Source organism: Penaeus vannamei, chromosome 3 (assembly GCF_042767895.1).
Source record: "Penaeus vannamei isolate JL-2024 chromosome 3, ASM4276789v1, whole genome shotgun sequence".
NCBI lineage: Eukaryota > Metazoa > Arthropoda > Malacostraca > Decapoda > Penaeidae > Penaeus > Penaeus vannamei.
Window position 1 is genome coordinate 16,261,904 of NC_091551.1, and position 18,812 is coordinate 16,280,715.

The window sequence follows — 18,812 nt, forward strand, 5'->3', positions numbered from 1 at the left end:
ATACTCTTTCTATCTTTCCCCGTATGTGACCAACAATTATTGCATTCGTTGGTAAAAAGTGATGGCCTCTATAGTGTTGACTTCATTGAATCAGACCTATGCTGGAGTTTGCATCATCATTTTCCTGTCTTAAACCACTTTGGAACCTTGGGTGTAGCTCCTGTTGCTCTGAAATTGGCATTAGTTCTCTTGCTTTGACTGCATTCCCCAGCTTCCCGGCTTGTTGAAGCTGCTTGGCTTGGCTCTGCTGTTAGGGAGTGGCCACCTCCTAAAAATGCTCTATTCTGTGTGTGCTGCCTGAAATGAGACAAAGAAACAAATTGAAAATCAAAGAATACCTGTATAAACATATAATCATCCAAGAATGGATTTCTTTACTGAAAAGATGAACATAAATATGCCTTATTAAAGTACTCACTTTCTCTTAACAACATTATGGGCAGCACCACTAAATGAAGACTTTTTGGAGAGAGTTTCATCATTGAGATATGGAGGACCTGACCCAACTGCCTCAAAATAGATCCTCGCATTTGGGACACAGTCTGCAGCAACAAGTGTTAGGTCTGTGGCCAACATTCGATGTGGATGTCTCAACCCTGGAATATAAGTTGTTTAATAAATTAATGTATAAAAGAATCAGTGCTATTATATATTCTTTGAACTTATCAAAGGCAGTGATATCAAATGCATTGTGTATATTCAATAAAGGATCTAACACTGATTTTTTCCTTATGTTCAACAATCACTCAACATAAATGAAATCTAAATATTGAACAGAGAAAAATGCCTTTCCAGCCATACATACAAAGACTGAACTCTGAGGCTGGGTTTGCAAGCAGTGGTCGGACAAAATCTTGTACACTTGAAATAGTATCAATGGGCTTAAACGATGCCTGAATCACATAATTGTCAGGAAAATATATCCGCAACTGAGTCACTGGGTACTGGTTCAGTGCAGATAGAACTTTTGCACTTTCTTCCATTTCTCTCATTTGCTGTGTCATTAAGGGTGTTTCATTTAGTTCTTTCCTGAAATAGTAAAGGATAAAAGGATATTAAGGATAAAACAATAACAAATACATTTCTCAAAATCTGTCACCTAATAAGAAAGAACTAAAGGTGTCTTCTAATATTTCATAAAAAAAAAAAAAAGTGAATGGCACTTACAGAATCCGTTGCTGTTCACAATAGAGGTTTTTCACTTCATTCACAGACAGCTCAAAGAATGCATCGCCTTCATCCTGAAGTCTGGTCGGTGGAGCATCATCCATACTGAAGAGGACTGCATCATGGGAGCCAAACTTGACAAGGAAAAGGAAAAATGTTAACATTTTCTAGAAAAATGCACAAACTAGATATACTGAAAAAGAGAGGACAGTTTTAATTTCATCATTAGAATTGGACAAAAAGAGAGAGAGAGGGAGAAGGAGAAGGAGAGGGAGAGGGAGAGGGAGAGGGAGGGGAGAGAAGAACAGGGAGAGGGAGAGGGAGAGGGAGAGGGAGGGGGAGAGGGTGAGGAAGAGGGAGAGGGAGAGGGAGAGGGGGAGGGAGAGGGAGAGGGAGAGGGAGAGGGAGAGGGAGAGGGAGAGGGAGAGGGAGAGGGAGAGGGAGAGAGAGAGAATGGGGGGGGGGGCAATGCTGTGAACAGAGAGCATGTGAGGACAGGTGAGAGGACATGAAGGGAGGTTAATTTTTAGAAAGTAACTGTTGAAATTGGTATTGTTTCCACTTAAACATAGAACCTACACCAAAATTACTTTGAGATTGTGTTCCATTGGTTTCTAATTCATTTTGTTTTTAATCAACTTCATCTGAACCTGATCTGAACTAATAATCAAAATATCATAAAAACACAATCTATAAATTCCCCGCTGTCTTTTGACCCAATAGCAACAATTTTCTGCCTCAGCAACTGTCCTAACAGTAATAGCGTGTGCAAGATTTTATCCTCATTATTGTAACAGCATAGACTCATGTCCTGAAGAGGCATCACTCATCGTCTGTGATTATTTGCTATGATGTGATATCATGTCATCTATCACCAAATGGAGGAAAAAAGTAATATATGATAATATATTAGGAGAGAGAGAGATGGATAGATAGATATTACAAAGAAAACAATAAATATAAACTATCAACAGTTTCCAACCTTAATAACTTTTTCACAAGCTTCTGAGGATGAAGGCTCCAAGTCCATCTCTTGCTGTGACGAAGAGGCAGCATCATGGCCTTCAATCAGGTCCATGGGGGCAGGAGAATCCATCTGACCACCTCCCTCTGTGTGAAGAAAAGGGAAAAGATAATAAATATATTCACGGATAAATAAAGTATTCAATAATGACAAAGTCATTTAACAAATATGCGTATAAATTGTGAAGTGGTAAGGAGGAAGCACAAATAAAAAGGACCTCAAATATTACAATAATCTGTAGCCTATCCTTCAACATAATACAGGGAATACATTTTGAATCTACATAAATAAAATGTCCCTGCCTTACCAGTCACCACATCTGGCTGAGCAACATTGTTCTGCGACTGAACCAGATCTGGCACCCCACTCTGACTTGAGCTCACGAGATCAGGTCCCCTGCTAGGCACCAAATCCACATGTTGTTGCCCTGCCCTGTCCATCTGTGGAGGGAGCACTTGCAAAGGAGGTTCAGCTGGTTGTTCAGGGGGCGGAGGCTGCCTCGATGATTCAGGCTGTGGACGGCGAGATGGTCCAGCTTGATGCTCCATTGCTACTTCTGGGGCACTCTGTGGTTTTTGAGCAACTTCCTGGTCTGAAAGTTTTGAGTCATTATATCTTTCAGTCTACTGCTTCTGTCTACTACTAATCTTTGTTATAAGTAATACCAATGCAGGTCCTAATTATTTGTTATTTAAGTCTTTCCAATCAAGGAATGACCACCTGAAATGTTGAAAATTTATATTTCAAAACTCCATACACAGCATTTTTACGAAGTAATGCATTTCTAAATAACAGATACAGCACAACCCCATATCTATAAACAATTTACCGAGAAAACCAGTTATGCAAATGAGCTCACCTTCATCTTGTTGCTGAACCTTTGGCCGAGTGAGAGGTTTCGCAACATGAGCTTGGGTATTGGAAGACACTGACTGAATGCTGTGCCTGTAAAAAATGGAAAAAAAAATAATAATGAAAATAAATTGTTAAACTGCATCTGCAGATTTGGTCTACCACTATTTCTGTCATCTTAGCATATATGCAGACAGGTAAAAATTCATAGGTTCCTTTTATGATTATGATAACGACTGATGAAAAATAACAATAACAATAACAAATATTAACAACAATAATAACAATAATAATAAAACAATAACAACAATAATAATAAAATAACAATCATAACAATAACAATAATAATGAAAACAATAATAATGATAATAGTAACAACAAAAACACCAACAACACCAACAACAAGTATTATAACAATAATAATAATAATAATAATAATAATAATAATAATAATAATAATAATAATAATAATAATAATAATAATAATAATAATAATAATAATAATAATAATAATAATAATAATAGATGATAATGATGATAATGATGATAATGATGATAATGATGATAATGATGATAATGATGATAATGATGATAATGATGATAATGATGATAATGATAATGATAATGATGATAATGATAATGATAGCAATAACAATATCATCATTATTATTGCCAATGTCATTATCATTATCATTATTACCATCATACTCATTATTATTATCATCATAATCATTGTTATTCACATAATGATAATGATAATGATAATAATAATGATAATAATGATGATAATGATAATAATGATAATAATGATGATAATGATAATAATGATGATAATAATAATAATGATGATAATAATAATAATAATAATAATAATAATAATAATAATAATAATAATAATAATAATAATAATAATAATAATAATAATAATAATAATAATAATAATAATAATAATAATAATAATAATAATAATAATAATAATGACGGTGACGGTGACGGTGACGGTGACGGTGACGGTGACGGTGACGGTGACGGTGACGGTGACGGTGACGGTGACGGTGACGGTGACGGTGACGATGACGATGATGATGATGATGATGACGATGACGATGATGATGATAATGATAATAATAATGATAATAATAATAATAATAATAATAACAATAATAATAATAATAATAATAATAATAACAATAATAATAGCAATAATAATAAAAATAATAATAGTAACAATAATAGCAGCAATAATAATAATTATAACAACACTAATAATAATACCAACAACAACAACAACAACAACAATAATAATGATAATGATAACAACAATAATAATAACAGCAACAATAACAATAATAATAACTAGAAGCACTCAGAGAGCGCATACCTTCGCCATGCAATAGTGTCACTGATGCAATAAAAAATGATGATCCAGATCACCGCAAAAATCTAATGGCATCTAAGTTGGGCTAAAACTCCTCTAGTAAAAATTTCATAAAACTGTTCAAAACTTTTTGCGTTATCTTGCTATCAAACGAACAAATAAAATTGGGATCCCCACCAAAATTTAATGGCATCTAAGTCAAGCTAAGACACCACTATTAAATTATTTTTATAATATTCTGTTCATAACTCTTTGAATTATCCTGCTAACCAATTAACAAACTAACTAGAACAACAAGAAAAATAATAGCAATAATAATCATAATAATTTCAACAACAATGATTACGATATAATTAAAAATAATTATAATAACATTTACAAAAAGAACAATAATTACAGCAACAGAAATAATAAATAATAACAATAGTACTCATAATGATCATTCTAATCATAATGACAGGTCAATAATAATGACAATAACAATAATGATAATAATATCAACCCAATGGCTACAGGGTTATGTACTGTCCAGTGTAGGCCTAAGAGAATTTTGTTGCACACAGATGGCTCTACCAGTCAGTTAGAGGGCCCTAGTGAATGCATCTGATATCCTAGCTCTTCTAATTTGCAGGATATTTTTGTGTTCCTAATGCTATTAATATTGATATTATTCTCACTTTTATTGACATTATGGTTATTATAATGTTATCATAATACTAATAACAATATAAACAATATTTTATCAAAAATCTTTCCAGAAACCAATTAAAAAGTAAACATGTTAGATACATTGAACTAGTAATTAACATCTTGGTGACTAAGCACAGCCATACCTGTATAAACACAACCAACTAAAATTACAATGGACATGGCATGTAATCATGCTACCTGTGTTCAATGTATTAATAGCAATCTTCCTTACTTCTTAACAAAGATATTAAAATATAGGTTGACAAGATAATTTCCGTCAAAAAAAAGCTACAAATGGAGCAGGAAAATGTTGAATGCAAAACTGTTATTGCACAAAAAGATAACTTTGTGTTGTTTATGGAAAAACAGTTATGATTATTATTTCAGACTACCTAGAATGAAGACAGTCCCAACCAATGTCATGCCTGAAACTAAAAGCTTCGCATATCCTTAAATACCCTCTACCTCACCTCAGCATGCATTTCCCTGAGGTAAGACCAAGGGATTTGAGCGTCGTGGTCTTTAGGTCTTGGCCGCTGATTCTGCGCATTGTGTAGACAATCACTGGTTCTCGCCCATCCTCAGGAGAGGGGATGAGACGGCCCGCATGGCCAGACTCTTCATGATGCTTCAGGATATCCCACAGGGATGCTACAGCAAAAGAGAAGCAATGATAAGCATATTTATCAAAATAAAAACTCAAAAATTCACAACCACAGGTTTGTGTTTCTAAAATGACTGTTCTTTCCTTTGGATCCTCTCATGTGATTACTTACAAGTGGCAGGAAAGTCATGAACAAGTCTAACTCCATCATCTGTAGCAATGTTCACTGTCACACTTGATGCCGTTCGAGGTACTGCTGACTCAATCAACTCAAGTTGACAATTATTTGGCAGTCCTGAATACCGCATTGAACTACTTGTATCCAGAACTCGTCGTAGATGTCTGCAGATGGAAAAAACAAGCATTAAAATTGTATTCAACCATTTAACATGAATACTGACTAGGAAAAGCCTAGTGAGCTTTTTTTTTCTTTTATGGCTAATTCACAATTCAAGCTATCATGGTTAATTTTTCCTTTGAGAGTAAAATACAAATACCCTTGATATTAAATGCATTTTACATATACTACTTTGAGGGTAAAATACAAAAATCCTTGACATTAAAAGCATTTTACACAAACTACCTAAATATGCATACAAAACAAGTCAAACTACTTACTTGAGGTCATACTGATCAGGGTTGAACCCATGTTTTTTACATGCATCTTCAATTATCTGAAAATAGCATCACCATCTTGTGAATAATTGCAAATAAGCATTTATTTCTGTATGTATAAGTATAAAGAATAATCATATGGGCATACACACATACAGGTTTTAGAAAAGGAAGGTCATGTGTAACAAATCTGTTTTTATGATAGAATATCTGAAATATTACAAGAAAGAGACAGCTGGGTGGATTGTGTGTACTTGGACTTTAAAAAGGTTTTTGATAAGGTGTCACATAGAAGACTACTATGGAAATTAGAGCACCTATGTGGAGTGGAAGGCAAATTACTTGCATGGATGAAAGACTATCTCCATGAAAAACAGATGAGCACAGTAATTAGAGGCAAGCATTCTACATGGGGACGAGTGCCTCAAGGATCAATGTTGGAGCCAATTATGTTAATCATTTCTGTCAATGATTTAGAGTCAAACATAAGCCCAGGAAGTTATCTGAATATGTTTGCAGATGATGTGAAGATACAAAAAAGGAAAAAGGATAACAGACATCTCATGCCAATACCTCCAAAGTGACAGTGAGTTGTATATGGAAAATAAATTCAATACCAATAAATCCTACGTAGTCAGGTTTGGAGAAAGTAGAAATCACCCACAATTCCAATATAAATTAGGAGACATATTATTAAATACAGCTGATAGGGAAAAAGATCTTGGGGTAATCATAAATAGAAACCCAAGCCCACATGATCATATAAGTGAAAAGATCCATAAAATGCTACTGATTGCCAACATGAAGAGGGCATTTGTGTATGTGGAAAAAGATATGGTAAAGAAGATCATTATAGCTATCATAAGACCAAGTCGAGTATGGTGCAGCGGTATGGAGTCCACACTTAAAAAAGGATAAAGACAAACTGGAAAGAGTCCAAAGAGCACCCACAAGAGATATGAGTTACCAAGAGACAACAGAAATTAGGACTTACTACTTTGGAAGAAAGAAGGAAAAGTGGGGACATGATTATGTTGTTCAACTGCATTACAGGAAGAGTGAAGATATATAAAGATGATTTTATAATCTTGAACACAAGAAGGACAAAAGGACACAACAAAAAGTTGAGAGTAAAAAGAGGTAATAAAGATATAAAAAAAATTTAGTTTCCTAAACAAAACAATTGAAGCATGGAACAGTCTCCCCCAAAATGTAGCATGTACCAAAAATGTGCATCAATTTAAAAAGTTAAATGACAATTTAAATATAGCAGATAGGACCACCTGAGCTTAGCTCTTCTCCAGTATTGAAACAACTAGGTACGGTAAGAACATATAGCTACAATTTGTGTACAATATACATACATCTATATCTATGAGAGCATGAAATTAGTCAATCAGAATGGACAAATACCTGCTTCAAATGCCTATCTGGAATAATGATGATACATTAAATAGGCCTGGCATCAGCAAACCTGACAATTCAAGCCTTAAAATCATACATTCTAAATCCATAAGTTTGAGATCCATAAAAAGACTGTTTGTCTACCCTCCACTATCAGATTTTTTTGCATCTGAGATTAGGCAACTTTCTCAGAAAAATCCTCTTTTTTGAGGATTTCTGGTTGACTCTAGGTAAATCAGAGAGGTGATTGAATTTTCTGCAATTCTAACATCTCTGCCCTTCAATAATCTTATTGTAAACCAAACTCTCCATGGAACACCTCATGACATTAATTTACTTGTAACTTCACAACTTCTGAGCTGAAATTATGTACTAGCTTACCATAATTTGCTTAAAACAATGCTTATATATTATCTTGTCTTCAGGTGTATTAATTAAAGAAGGTAAGGAAGTGTTCCCTAAATCAGTACTTTTCTCCTAAGTGGGAAAGATGTCAAAGGTGAAACCCTGGTTTCCAAGGAGGGTAAGATACATGCAAGTAATAATAACACAGTTTTAAGGACATAAACATTTAATATAAAATACAGTTTAATGTGATGTACTAGAGACTGGCAATAGGTTTCACAGTCATTCTCTTTATGTTTTAAATAGGAAACACCCAGAATGGTAAAAAAGGATAAGGAAAAATCGGCTTTCACCTCCAAATCTCAGGTTCAACTTGATACCACTATATAACACTATCAACATTTGCTATGAAGATTATCAAAATACGCATATCAATGCCATAAAAAGCAGATTTTGCAAATGCAAAACTACCATTTAAAGAAAGTGGATTGTAGAAAATGAAAAAGTCTATTTAAAAAAAATATTGATTACTAAATCATTGTTAACAACAGTTTTATAAATCTGAATTCACCATCAAAATTGACAAAATAATTCATGAGAAATTTTTATTCAATGAATATATACAAATCTGCAATCATTAAGTTATAAAAGTAAAATGTCGCTAGAAAACACTCCTTATAAGAAAAAAAAAAAAAAAAAAAAAGGAAAAACAATATATAAATATCACTGACATTCAGCATGCCCAAATGAGAATTTAACCAACGCAGTCATAACAGAACACCTCAACTAGTGTATAATAAAACTACTCAGATTTGTAATGATCATGTGAAAAAGGAAACTACAGTGGGTGAAGGACACTGAAATTCAAATGAGTTCCATGATAGCCAGCCTCTGCTCTGGAAGTGATGCAGACCTACCTCAACATTTTCTGGAAATAAGGAAGCTCATCTAAATAATACTAATCTAATATATCATCAATATCATGGAGTCCCACCATAACACTCTTATAACATGTTAACTTACTTCCAGTGATGGGCAATACTCTTTTTTTTTTTTTTATTACTTTTGTGATCAGTAATTACTTTCACTTGGAAATAGATTAAGCAGTGATTAAAAAAATAAAAATAAAAGATTTACTTTAATTCAATTTGTTATAATGGATATTCTTTGCTGTGACATACTGTCTGTTTTATTTTGTTAAATCTCCCTTTGTGCAAGGAATGGCCAGGGTTACCATCCACTGGAAGCACGGGGATTGAACGCAGATCAGCAAGATTGCTAGACGAACACACTAATTGCTGCAGCACACAGTAGATCATGCAAACTCAAACACCAAACCTCACCTTTCCTACCTTCTATTTATTCCCTAGACAGGGGGGAAGACCCCTATACCCCCCTTTTATTAGCACTTTTTGCCAATCTACAGAAAACGGGCATAAAAAAACTCTGCCTGTCTCAGGGTGTTGTGGACTTAGTTTCTGAGCGGTGATTTGCAGCGGACATTTCCTTCATTCACCAGTAAATATGAGGCCACTGCAGCTTAAACTATGTTGTTTCTTATTCTACTTCTTACACTCTATAAGATGGCATAGTCCAATTCCCTCTATTTCTGTGCATCGCTCTTGGTAATCTATACTGAAAAAAATTACCAAAAAGACATACAATCCATTTATAGCTACCAGGCAGTAAATCAATTAACATTGGGCAGTGCCGGATGGTACTGGGTAATAATTAGTATGACTTCTGGAACCAGCTATGTGTAGATATAATTCAAAATACTGTAGTGAACATTACCTTTTCATGACCTCAGTAGCTTAAAGCTAAAAATTTTGATTTAGAATGTGGCTATTCTTACAACCAGTTGTAACAATTATTTATGGACTATTCTTACAACATGGGGGAAGTTCCGAAAACACATACGTATTCACTATAATTTTGCACTTAGGTACTGCACTGGTATCGTCATTGTGTATTGTACTGTGGTTGTTGTTGGTTGTGTTTAGAATAAGGATAGCCATAATGTTTGATTTATTACCTAACAATATTTTAGTTGTTTCCTACATTCTACCAAAATTTTCTATTCACAAATGTTAAGACTCTCTGTAATTTGTGCAAATTTTCCTCAGTTGAAGACTATTCCCCTTTCAAAATAATCAGAAAAACTTTGAGGCTTCTTTTGATAAATCATCAAACATTATTTGAGCCATCTCCTACATTTTCATTTGTGTATCTTAATTGAAAACACAAATAGTGCAGCTAGCCTTTACAACTGATACAATGACAAAAAAGTAAGGATCTAAATAGTATGAATTTGTAAAATTGCTGATATAATATGAGCAAGAATTATTGCACTATTCACCTTGTCTGTCATTACTAAAGATTATCAAAATACAGTATATAATGATATGAATGTTTGTTATTATTAGCGGCATTAAATTTGAGATGTGGCAAATCACAGACACAGCGGATGACATATGCAAGGGAAATTAAATAAGCCAATTAAATTCACGCTTGAACATCACGTGAACATAGACACTCGAACAGAACCATTAAGATATGGAATAGATCATCATGAGACAATAGAAGCTGGGTCTAGGAGAAACCATATGAAATTAAAATCAGTTCAATCATGGCTAGACAGTGCGCAGATTGTGATAACAAATATTTCAATCTTATTTCAAAATATAGCCGCAATAACAAAGCTAGTTTACAATATCTATGAGATCTCTATGTTCTTCAAGTGGCAGTACAATGCCCATACTGTAAGATACTGTGTCCTTATATAGAAAAGACAGACACCAGTGGGTTTGTGGTGCATGAAAAAGGGTCCCAAAACAAAACAAAGTCCACTGTAACTTTACAATACATGATTAAAAAGGGACATTTCTCCCGGGAACTACACTTGAATCCTTTCAAATACTGTTGTTCACTGGCTAAGCAGACACTGAGACCATCAGACTATTATTGAGTGCCTCCATATTGCCGAGCACACTAGAGTGGACTGGCGAAGCTTCTGCTCTGAGGTCATTCTCAGAGCAGAATTGTTGTAGGAATTGATGAGACAATCTTTGACAAGTGTAATATAAGAGGGGAAGGTTGCTGAGCTAGATATGGGTATTCAGCAGGATCGAGCACGTAAGTAAGAAGCACTTCCTTGCCCCCCTTGCTGAGCCCCTGAGCAGGAACCATGATGCTGAAACCCTCATACCTCTTATAAAGAAGTATATTCTCCCCAGGTCAATCATCATGAGTGACAGACAGACTACATACTAAATGATAAGTGAACATGGATATGAACACCAAGTGATAAACAGCACGGAAAACTTTGTGGATCCCGAAAACCCAGAGATCCATACACAGAATATTAAGTGACAGGAATTCTACAAACAATACTTGGCTCGGTATTTGTTTCTCCACCAGCACAAGCTGGAAGTAGTCCACCACCATGTCTTCGTTGAAGCCACGAAACTGTACCCTCCGCTGTCAAATAAGGAATGGCGGATAGCGATCGCAACTCCCTCCAACAACGACATGGATGCACCCGACGATCCCAGTGACCCACAGCCTGGCCCCTCAAAAAGTTAATGCATAAGGTAAGATGTGAGTTGTTTGAAACACGACAATAGCTGTTGGAAGATTATTCTATTCACCCAAAAAGAGGTGGGGTTGCATTGCCAAATTTACTGAAAATAAATACAATATTATCAACAAATCATTTTAGATCAAATTCTCAAAACTGTGGCTATTTATATGACACCAACAACAGCTACAGCACAGTGCACAATGACAATAGCAGTGCAATCGCTTAAGCGCGAAATTACAGTGAAAGCGTATGCATTACTGGAACTTCCCCCATGTCATACAAATAGTCTCTTGATAATTGTTAAGATTGGTCATTTGAGTAGCCACAGTCTTTAATTTAACCCAAGAATTAAATCAATTTAAACGCGTTAAATTTTAAAAAACCTTGGTAGCAATGGCTGGTTAACACGTCCAAAAATACAATAAATGCACACACGACACGAGAAGCATAACATAACTGTTATTGGCGGTGAAGCGAACCAGTAAGAAATATTTGACCAAAAAAATATAATCAAAAACATCCTCGACTTCAACTTGACCAATATCTCACCTGTAAAATACTTGTATTTGGAGAGACTTTGACGACTGCTCTTCGGCCATTAGGGCATAAAACGGTCACTGAAGCAGGCATTGTCACAGAGTTAAATAAGAGTTGATATAAGTTGATATAAGGATCTTTTTTGATGACGGGAAGGATGACACACCAACCTTTATTTATCTACTAAAGAAGGGTGGTGTAACATGTTCTTTATCTTCGGTGTATAAACTTTGAGGGCGGTGAAGCTTTTTTATACTCTTTTTTATCTACATTATTTCCTGATTATTATAATGATCAAGTCCGTACTATCTTTGCGGGTTCTTTTTTACGCTAAATAGAAAAAATAACCAATACGCAACCTTTATTTATGTTCAGAAATTTTGATTAGAAAGAATACCGCCTATATATTAGTTTTACTTTTATTTCCGATCAGCATAATGTATGCACAAATTTAAAAACACATTTACAATAATAAATATTATAACGAACTAGAAGCAAGCAGATATTAGATATTTCAGAATTCGAAAGAACGAATGCCGTCGATAGCATCTGCCAGATAATATATACCAAATCTATTTACGTACTTGATTCTATATTGAAAATAATTAAATAAAAAACTAGAAATTATTGTAATATAAATACAATTGAATTACTTAGAAAATAATATAAAAAATGATATCGAACTTGAAAATTTCTCAGATGTGTCCACCCTGAGCCTTTCCATTTGTGTTCTCCACCGCTGAGGTTAGAACTCGAGAAGTTTTGAGTTTTATCTTGATTTACCGCGATCATCCGTTCGTACTTTGAAATACAAAGTATTATATACGGAAGACCAAGTGTTACACAGTATATTGAAAGTGGTAATTGCTAGATATGTTGTGAAATAGTGATATAAAATTAAGTGAATAGTAAGGTGCTGCCGCTGGACGGTGTAAACAAACGTCCGGAGATTTGGATATTAGGAAGGAAATCTTTCGGTGATATTACTGTTATTTAATGTTTCCAAGAGCTATTTATTCTTTACGAGTTCTTTGGTGATAAAATTCGAGAGAGGAAAGTGGAATAAGTAAAAGTTATGAAGAAATAACGTGCATGGTTTTTAGGTGTTCATTATCCCGATTTTTATTTTGCATTTCTACACTACCACGTGTTACTTTTGTTATAATTTAACGAAAGAAGTCAGTCCCCGTTGGCGAGGCACTGTGAGAAGGTATTGGTACTTTCTTAGGTAAAAGTATCACCATTTTCAACTAATGTGTTAGTACGGCCTGTCTTCAACAGACGCATGAAAAGTAGACCACAGAAACGGAAGGGGTTGTCACATTAGTACTATTTCCGTGTTTTTTGTTCTTGCTCTCACTGGCACGTTGGCCGAATGCAATAATTTCCACTCTATTGTTTTCGCTGGCAAATTTTGTGTGGTACTTTGGTTTAAGCCATTAGCTATAATAGATATTCATTATAGTAACAAAAGAAAAAGTTATAACATGAAACTTCAAAAAGACGGTCTAGATTGTAAATAATGTAAAATTGGCAAAATTCTCTCGTATTCAAGAAATTGTATAAGTTGGTAACTAGCTGCTCACCTCTTTGTTTACATTTGTCTATGTTCCCCTGTTAACTGACTAGATGAGAGCTGCAAGAAGACAGTTACTTAATATACATATGTTGTTTCGCTTTGAATTGTTGCCATATAGCCAAAATAGCTTCCATCATTGTTAGTCTGCAGGGGTTGGAGCCATCTTGCTGTTTAAATTATTTGTCACTGTTTCTGTGGTTCTCATTGCTAGTGTGACCGCGCATCTAAGTGACCGGCGAAAAAGTAATGCGGGAAAAAGTCCAAGCGTGTCACGGTGTAAACTGAATCAAAGATTAGGGTCCTCTTGAGCTGGAGAGGCATTCAGTTATAAAAAGGACCTTTTAAGATGAATATTTAATTTACTGGTATACATATGTCTTTAGATTTGAAGGCTAGGGGTAATAGTGCAGAACCACATTATTTGGTCATTTTATTCTAATACGTCAATATAACAGATCTAGATGATTTGGGTATTGTTAGATTCCTCTCACCATCTACAATGCAGTTATGTAGGTTTTATTGAGTGGAAGCCCCTTCAGCCCCTACATTCATGACCCCAATAGCAGGGGAGGGCAAGAAATTGGAAATTGTGGGGTAAAATTTGAATATATACAGAAGCAATCACTATTTTGTGTGAAAATGAAAACCCTAGCCAAGATTCGCATTTCACATTGTAAAGAAAGTGGAAAAAATGAAGAAAAGAAATCAAGATACGGCCATGAAGATTTGCTACCGTATTGTGGAAATGAACGGGCGAGTGAATCTGGCAGAATCGCACAATCAATCGTAAAGATAGCCATACAAACTAAAAAAAACTCCCAAACCCGGACCCCCTTCCAATCATATTTTCCTACTGGGGGGGCTGCCCCCTGGACCCCCACCCGGTCACTGTATCAGTACTAGTAAATCAAGTTAATCCATGGAGAAATGGTTCTCGGAAAGGAAGCAACACCAAGAATTGATATTGCCTGACAAAATGTCTTTTTTTTTTTTCAACTTCTCTGGAAGGGTGCTATCAGTAACAATTACCAAACACAGTATTGCATGTCCCCATTACTCGTGACCTGTTTGTATCTGTAGATTTACAGATTGCAAAAGCTCTTCCTATATATTTAGTAGCACAACCTTCTGGTTGAGAAAACAGTTAATTGTTTTTGAAATTTTTAGGTAATACAGTAAATAATTTGTGCAAAGTAAAGATTAGCATTGTAAATTACCAAAGTCCACAGCGCTGGAAACCAAGCATTGCAATAACCTCTTCTGTAAGAACTAGGCTACCGCTAAAATGTAAATTGATTGGCTTATCTGAAGTATAAAAGCAAGAAGGCCACATCATTTGCATGGTTCCCTCTATTTTAGATTATCTGGTTAGGTGCATTAGATTAACATACAGAATATCTTTGTGGAAAATGTCTCGCGTCTCTTCAATATAGATTGATGAATCTCTTGTGCATGTTAGTCTAACACTTTCATTAATTCTGCCGGTAGGGTCACCATGAAGACCATCAATACCAGCCAGAAGGTGCTGATCCCCAAGGATGTGGAATTCAAGATACATAACCGTATTGTGACGGTGAAGGGCCCCCGTGGTACCCTCAAACGTTCATTCCAAATGCTGAAGCTGAACTTCCATGTAAGTACTGGTATAGGTGTTAATGTTTTAGCTTTTGAGCCTAATTGTGAAGAAGTACAATTTAGAATCTCCTGAGCATGCAAATTGTATAGGTGGTTGTTGCATTTTTATAGTTGAATAAATGAATTATATTGATAGGTGATTTATGTAATGTATACTTTCTTCTTTTTTAGGTGAGGAAGACGGCCAAGGGAACCATTGTTAATGTTGAGAAATGGTTTGGCAAGCGCAAGGAAGTGGCTGCTGTGCGCACTGTGTGCACTCACATTACCAACATGGTCAAGGGTGTGACTGTTGTAAGTATTTTCACTTATTTTCCATCTTAACCCAATGCTATGCCCATTGAGTTTATTATATTGTACATATTTATGACTCCACAAGTGCTTAGTAATCAATAACCCATATTACCGTTAATATTGTGATAGCAAGATTATAATCATAATGTCAGTAATGATATTGATATTAGCAGCATTAATGGAAAAATAATACTAAGATTAAAAGAATTATGAGGTTAGATAGACTATTATTTGATTCCGTGGTAAGTGAGCTCTTGTGGAGCTATCCATGTGTAAGCATATTTCACAAAACAATGGGCATTTCAAATTGTAGGAGGCCGTTGGTTAGTTACCAATCAGCAGGATTTGTTCTGGTCAGTGATTCACGATGATTCATCTCTTTAATATTTGAAGACCGTTTTTTCTTCAACTGTAATACCTATATTCTGTCAAAATTAATTTGTAACTTCATATGGCCTTTTGATGATACAGATATCAAGGTCAGATGCAATAGTAAGGTCTATATAAAGAAATATATGATGTGTAAGTAAAAGGCGAGTTATATAAACTTAATGAAGTCCTGCATTTGCAAATTACTGTTTTTCCTTGGTGCATAATTGACTGATGGACTTGATGATTTGAATGGTTATTCTAGGTTTTTCTATAGTACTGTAATACATAATTCAGCTCTTCATTACTACTGAATCAGACACATCCTTAGTTTCCTACAGCAATTATATAGTGATGATCCCCAGTTCATTCAGAGAATGGGTCATCCCATGAAGATAACTTTCAAAAATGCTGTTTGGATATAACAAAACAAATGCTGTTTGAATATACAGGGCTTTCCTTTAACAAGTTTCCCATATTTTGTCCTTCTGTGGTATTTACACTGAAATCTCGCATGGGTGGAATTTTGACAACAGGAGAAAGTAAAGGAAAACAAATTTTGCTTGTACATATTAGAAAAGGTCACATGCATGACTTCTGTCTTTTAATTATAGTATACTGCATTTTGCACCATCTCATTCTTGAAAGTGTGTTTAGTGATGTAATGTAATCTGGGTGTCACATAAGCCATGCCAGCAGTCTTTACTATTGCTTGTTAAATAGTAAACGTGGGAGAGGGTGGGGAAAAATAGCAAAGGAAACTTATTGACCATTACTTTCACACTATGGAACTGTACAAGAAATTAAGGGAAAAAAAGTTAATATTCTATCATTTCTATTTTTACCCAATAATGAATGGTTTTAAGCATTTGTAGTGTGTAAAGAATATTTACTAATGTACACTACTAAGTACCAGAGCAGTTGTCCAGCTTGTGGTAGCTCTTGTGAGATCTCATAAGTTGGGAGGCAGGCACTTTACCTGACATGGCTTTATTCATTGTGCCAGAGGGTTTAAGAGGAAACTTTTAGGCATTTTTCGAGTTGATAATATAGCTTATCTTTGGGAAACTTTATAACTTCTAAATGTTTTATCATACTTTCAAAGCTTGTAAATATTGATTCTTCTCAGAGCTAATTTTTTAGATAAAACCTTTCTCTCATTCATCGTCTAGTATTTTTGTAAACGTGTTTTGCATAGCAAATGTACTAGGTATTTGTGAAAATAAAGATACACATTAATTTTCATGTCTACTTATGAGGATGATGACTAGCTTTCAGGAAATAAAATTCCCAATTTGAATGCGAACTGTTTATAAAACTCGCCCCTCTCTCTCTCCAGGAAAAATTCATTTTTAGTGTTTGATATGCATTTCTCAAAACAGTGATTTTCCAAATTATTCAAATTTGCTATCTATATCTCCCTGTAAGGCTGTGTGCACATCATTTGTTTTTCCTCTTGTATAATTGGGTAGAGCTCTTGTATATAATCTCATTTGCATCATTTTACATAAATATAAGTCCTGAGAACAAATATTAAAGGAAGTTTTGTATTGAAATGTTGGATACACAATTCCTGAAAATCCCTCTTGAATTGGGCATATCTACATTCAAACAAATTTAGGGTACCTTTGTATCCCACAAATATTTTTCAGGTCTCATAACTATTGTTCTTTATCTTTGCTGTCTTTTTGGATTTCAGAGGTCAGAATTATGGGAGATTAACAAACCAAGTTTGATTTAACATTTAGGTCAGTGACAAGAAAAATAAAATTGGAGTCGAACATTACACACACACTTCTTTGTATCTTCAGTCTTCATTACTTCTGTGAGAAAGGATCATGCTTCACTGGTTCACCAAACAAACTTCTTTTCTTTCAGGGTTTCCAATACAAGATGCGTGCAGTATATGCTCATTTCCCCATCAACTGTGTCATCTCCAATAACAATCAGTCTGTTGAAATCCGTAACTTCTTGGGTCAGAAGTACATCCGTAGAGTTGACATGCAATCAGGAGTTACCATCACTGCCTCCCCCAAGCAGAAGGACGAGTTTGTTGTGGAGGGCAACTCCATTGAAGCTGTCTCTCAGTCGGGTAAGTGTTTCAGTAAATCCGGTTATTTTCACACAAGATAAAATTTTCATAAATTTCTTGTAGCCATTTATGATTTGGATTTAATACAATTGTAATTCTCTCCCAACAGCTGCTAGGATCCAACAGAGCACCACTGTTAAGCACAAGGATATCCGAAAGTTCTTGGACGGTATCTACGTCTCAGAAAAGGGCCACGTTGTGGAGACTGAATAAATAATTTGGCTGAGGAAGATTGGCTTTCATTAAAACTTGTTACCTTTTTATGGGGTGAATTTATCATACTCTTAGACTAGATCATAAAGTTATGATGTAGTATGTAAAAATTATTTGTTGTACCAGGAGTTGGAATATGCTTTGTAAACTTTAAAATGGTTATATAGGAGAACCAAATTAAGAGCCTTCACTAGCACTGTCTTCCAATTATTTCTAACATTATAAATTTGAGGAATTCATGACGGACCATAGCAACCATTTCTGTTTAATGAATTTCCATCTGTAGGGTCTACACTTCCAGTTTACATTTTGTTACATAAAATGGGAGCTTAGGAGATAGAAACTGATACCCAATTCTAGGGATCAGCCCTACCTTGGGCCTCAGCCTTCAACTCCATTAATTTTTGTGCTGTCTTTTTGCCTTTCCTTTT

The 18,812-nt window shown here is 34.9% G+C and overlaps 2 protein-coding genes across 3 annotated transcripts in view; one reads left to right on the forward strand and one right to left on the reverse strand.

The window, feature by feature from the left end:
- The window catches only part of LOC113814900 (tether containing UBX domain for GLUT4), a 13,067-nt gene extending 525 nt beyond the window's left edge, over window positions 1-12,542 (reverse strand). The window contains exons 1-11 of the mRNA XM_027366964.2: window positions 12,212-12,542; window positions 6,334-6,389; window positions 5,888-6,057; window positions 5,582-5,762; window positions 3,051-3,136; window positions 2,499-2,783; window positions 2,150-2,277; window positions 1,168-1,301; window positions 806-1,029; window positions 419-596; window positions 1-297 (exon numbers count right to left, since the gene is read on the reverse strand). The exon at window positions 1-297 is cut by the window's left edge and continues 525 nt beyond it. Coding sequence (XP_027222765.1) covers window positions 117-297; window positions 419-596; window positions 806-1,029; window positions 1,168-1,301; window positions 2,150-2,277; window positions 2,499-2,783; window positions 3,051-3,136; window positions 5,582-5,762; window positions 5,888-6,057; window positions 6,334-6,389; window positions 12,212-12,292 — 1,704 coding nt within the window. The 5' untranslated portion in view covers window positions 12,293-12,542 and the 3' untranslated portion in view covers window positions 1-116. The remainder of the gene's footprint in view (window positions 298-418; window positions 597-805; window positions 1,030-1,167; window positions 1,302-2,149; window positions 2,278-2,498; window positions 2,784-3,050; window positions 3,137-5,581; window positions 5,763-5,887; window positions 6,058-6,333; window positions 6,390-12,211) is intronic.
- Window positions 12,543-12,809: 267 nt separating this feature from the next.
- Window positions 12,810-18,398, forward strand: RpL9 (ribosomal protein L9). 2 transcript variants are annotated; one of them, XM_027366965.2, is made up of 5 exons: window positions 12,810-12,943; window positions 15,267-15,411; window positions 15,585-15,707; window positions 17,955-18,168; window positions 18,278-18,398. In XM_027366965.2, exons 2-5 carry the CDS (start codon window positions 15,274-15,276, stop codon window positions 18,379-18,381), a joined length of 579 nt encoding a protein of 192 aa, XP_027222766.1. In that variant the 5' UTR covers window positions 12,810-12,943; window positions 15,267-15,273; the 3' UTR covers window positions 18,382-18,398. The 2 variants fall into 2 exon arrangements, with proteins under 2 accessions (XP_027222766.1, XP_027222767.1); XM_027366966.2 differs by having other exon boundaries at window positions 12,931-13,059.
- The last annotated feature ends 414 nt before the right edge of the window (window positions 18,399-18,812 follow it).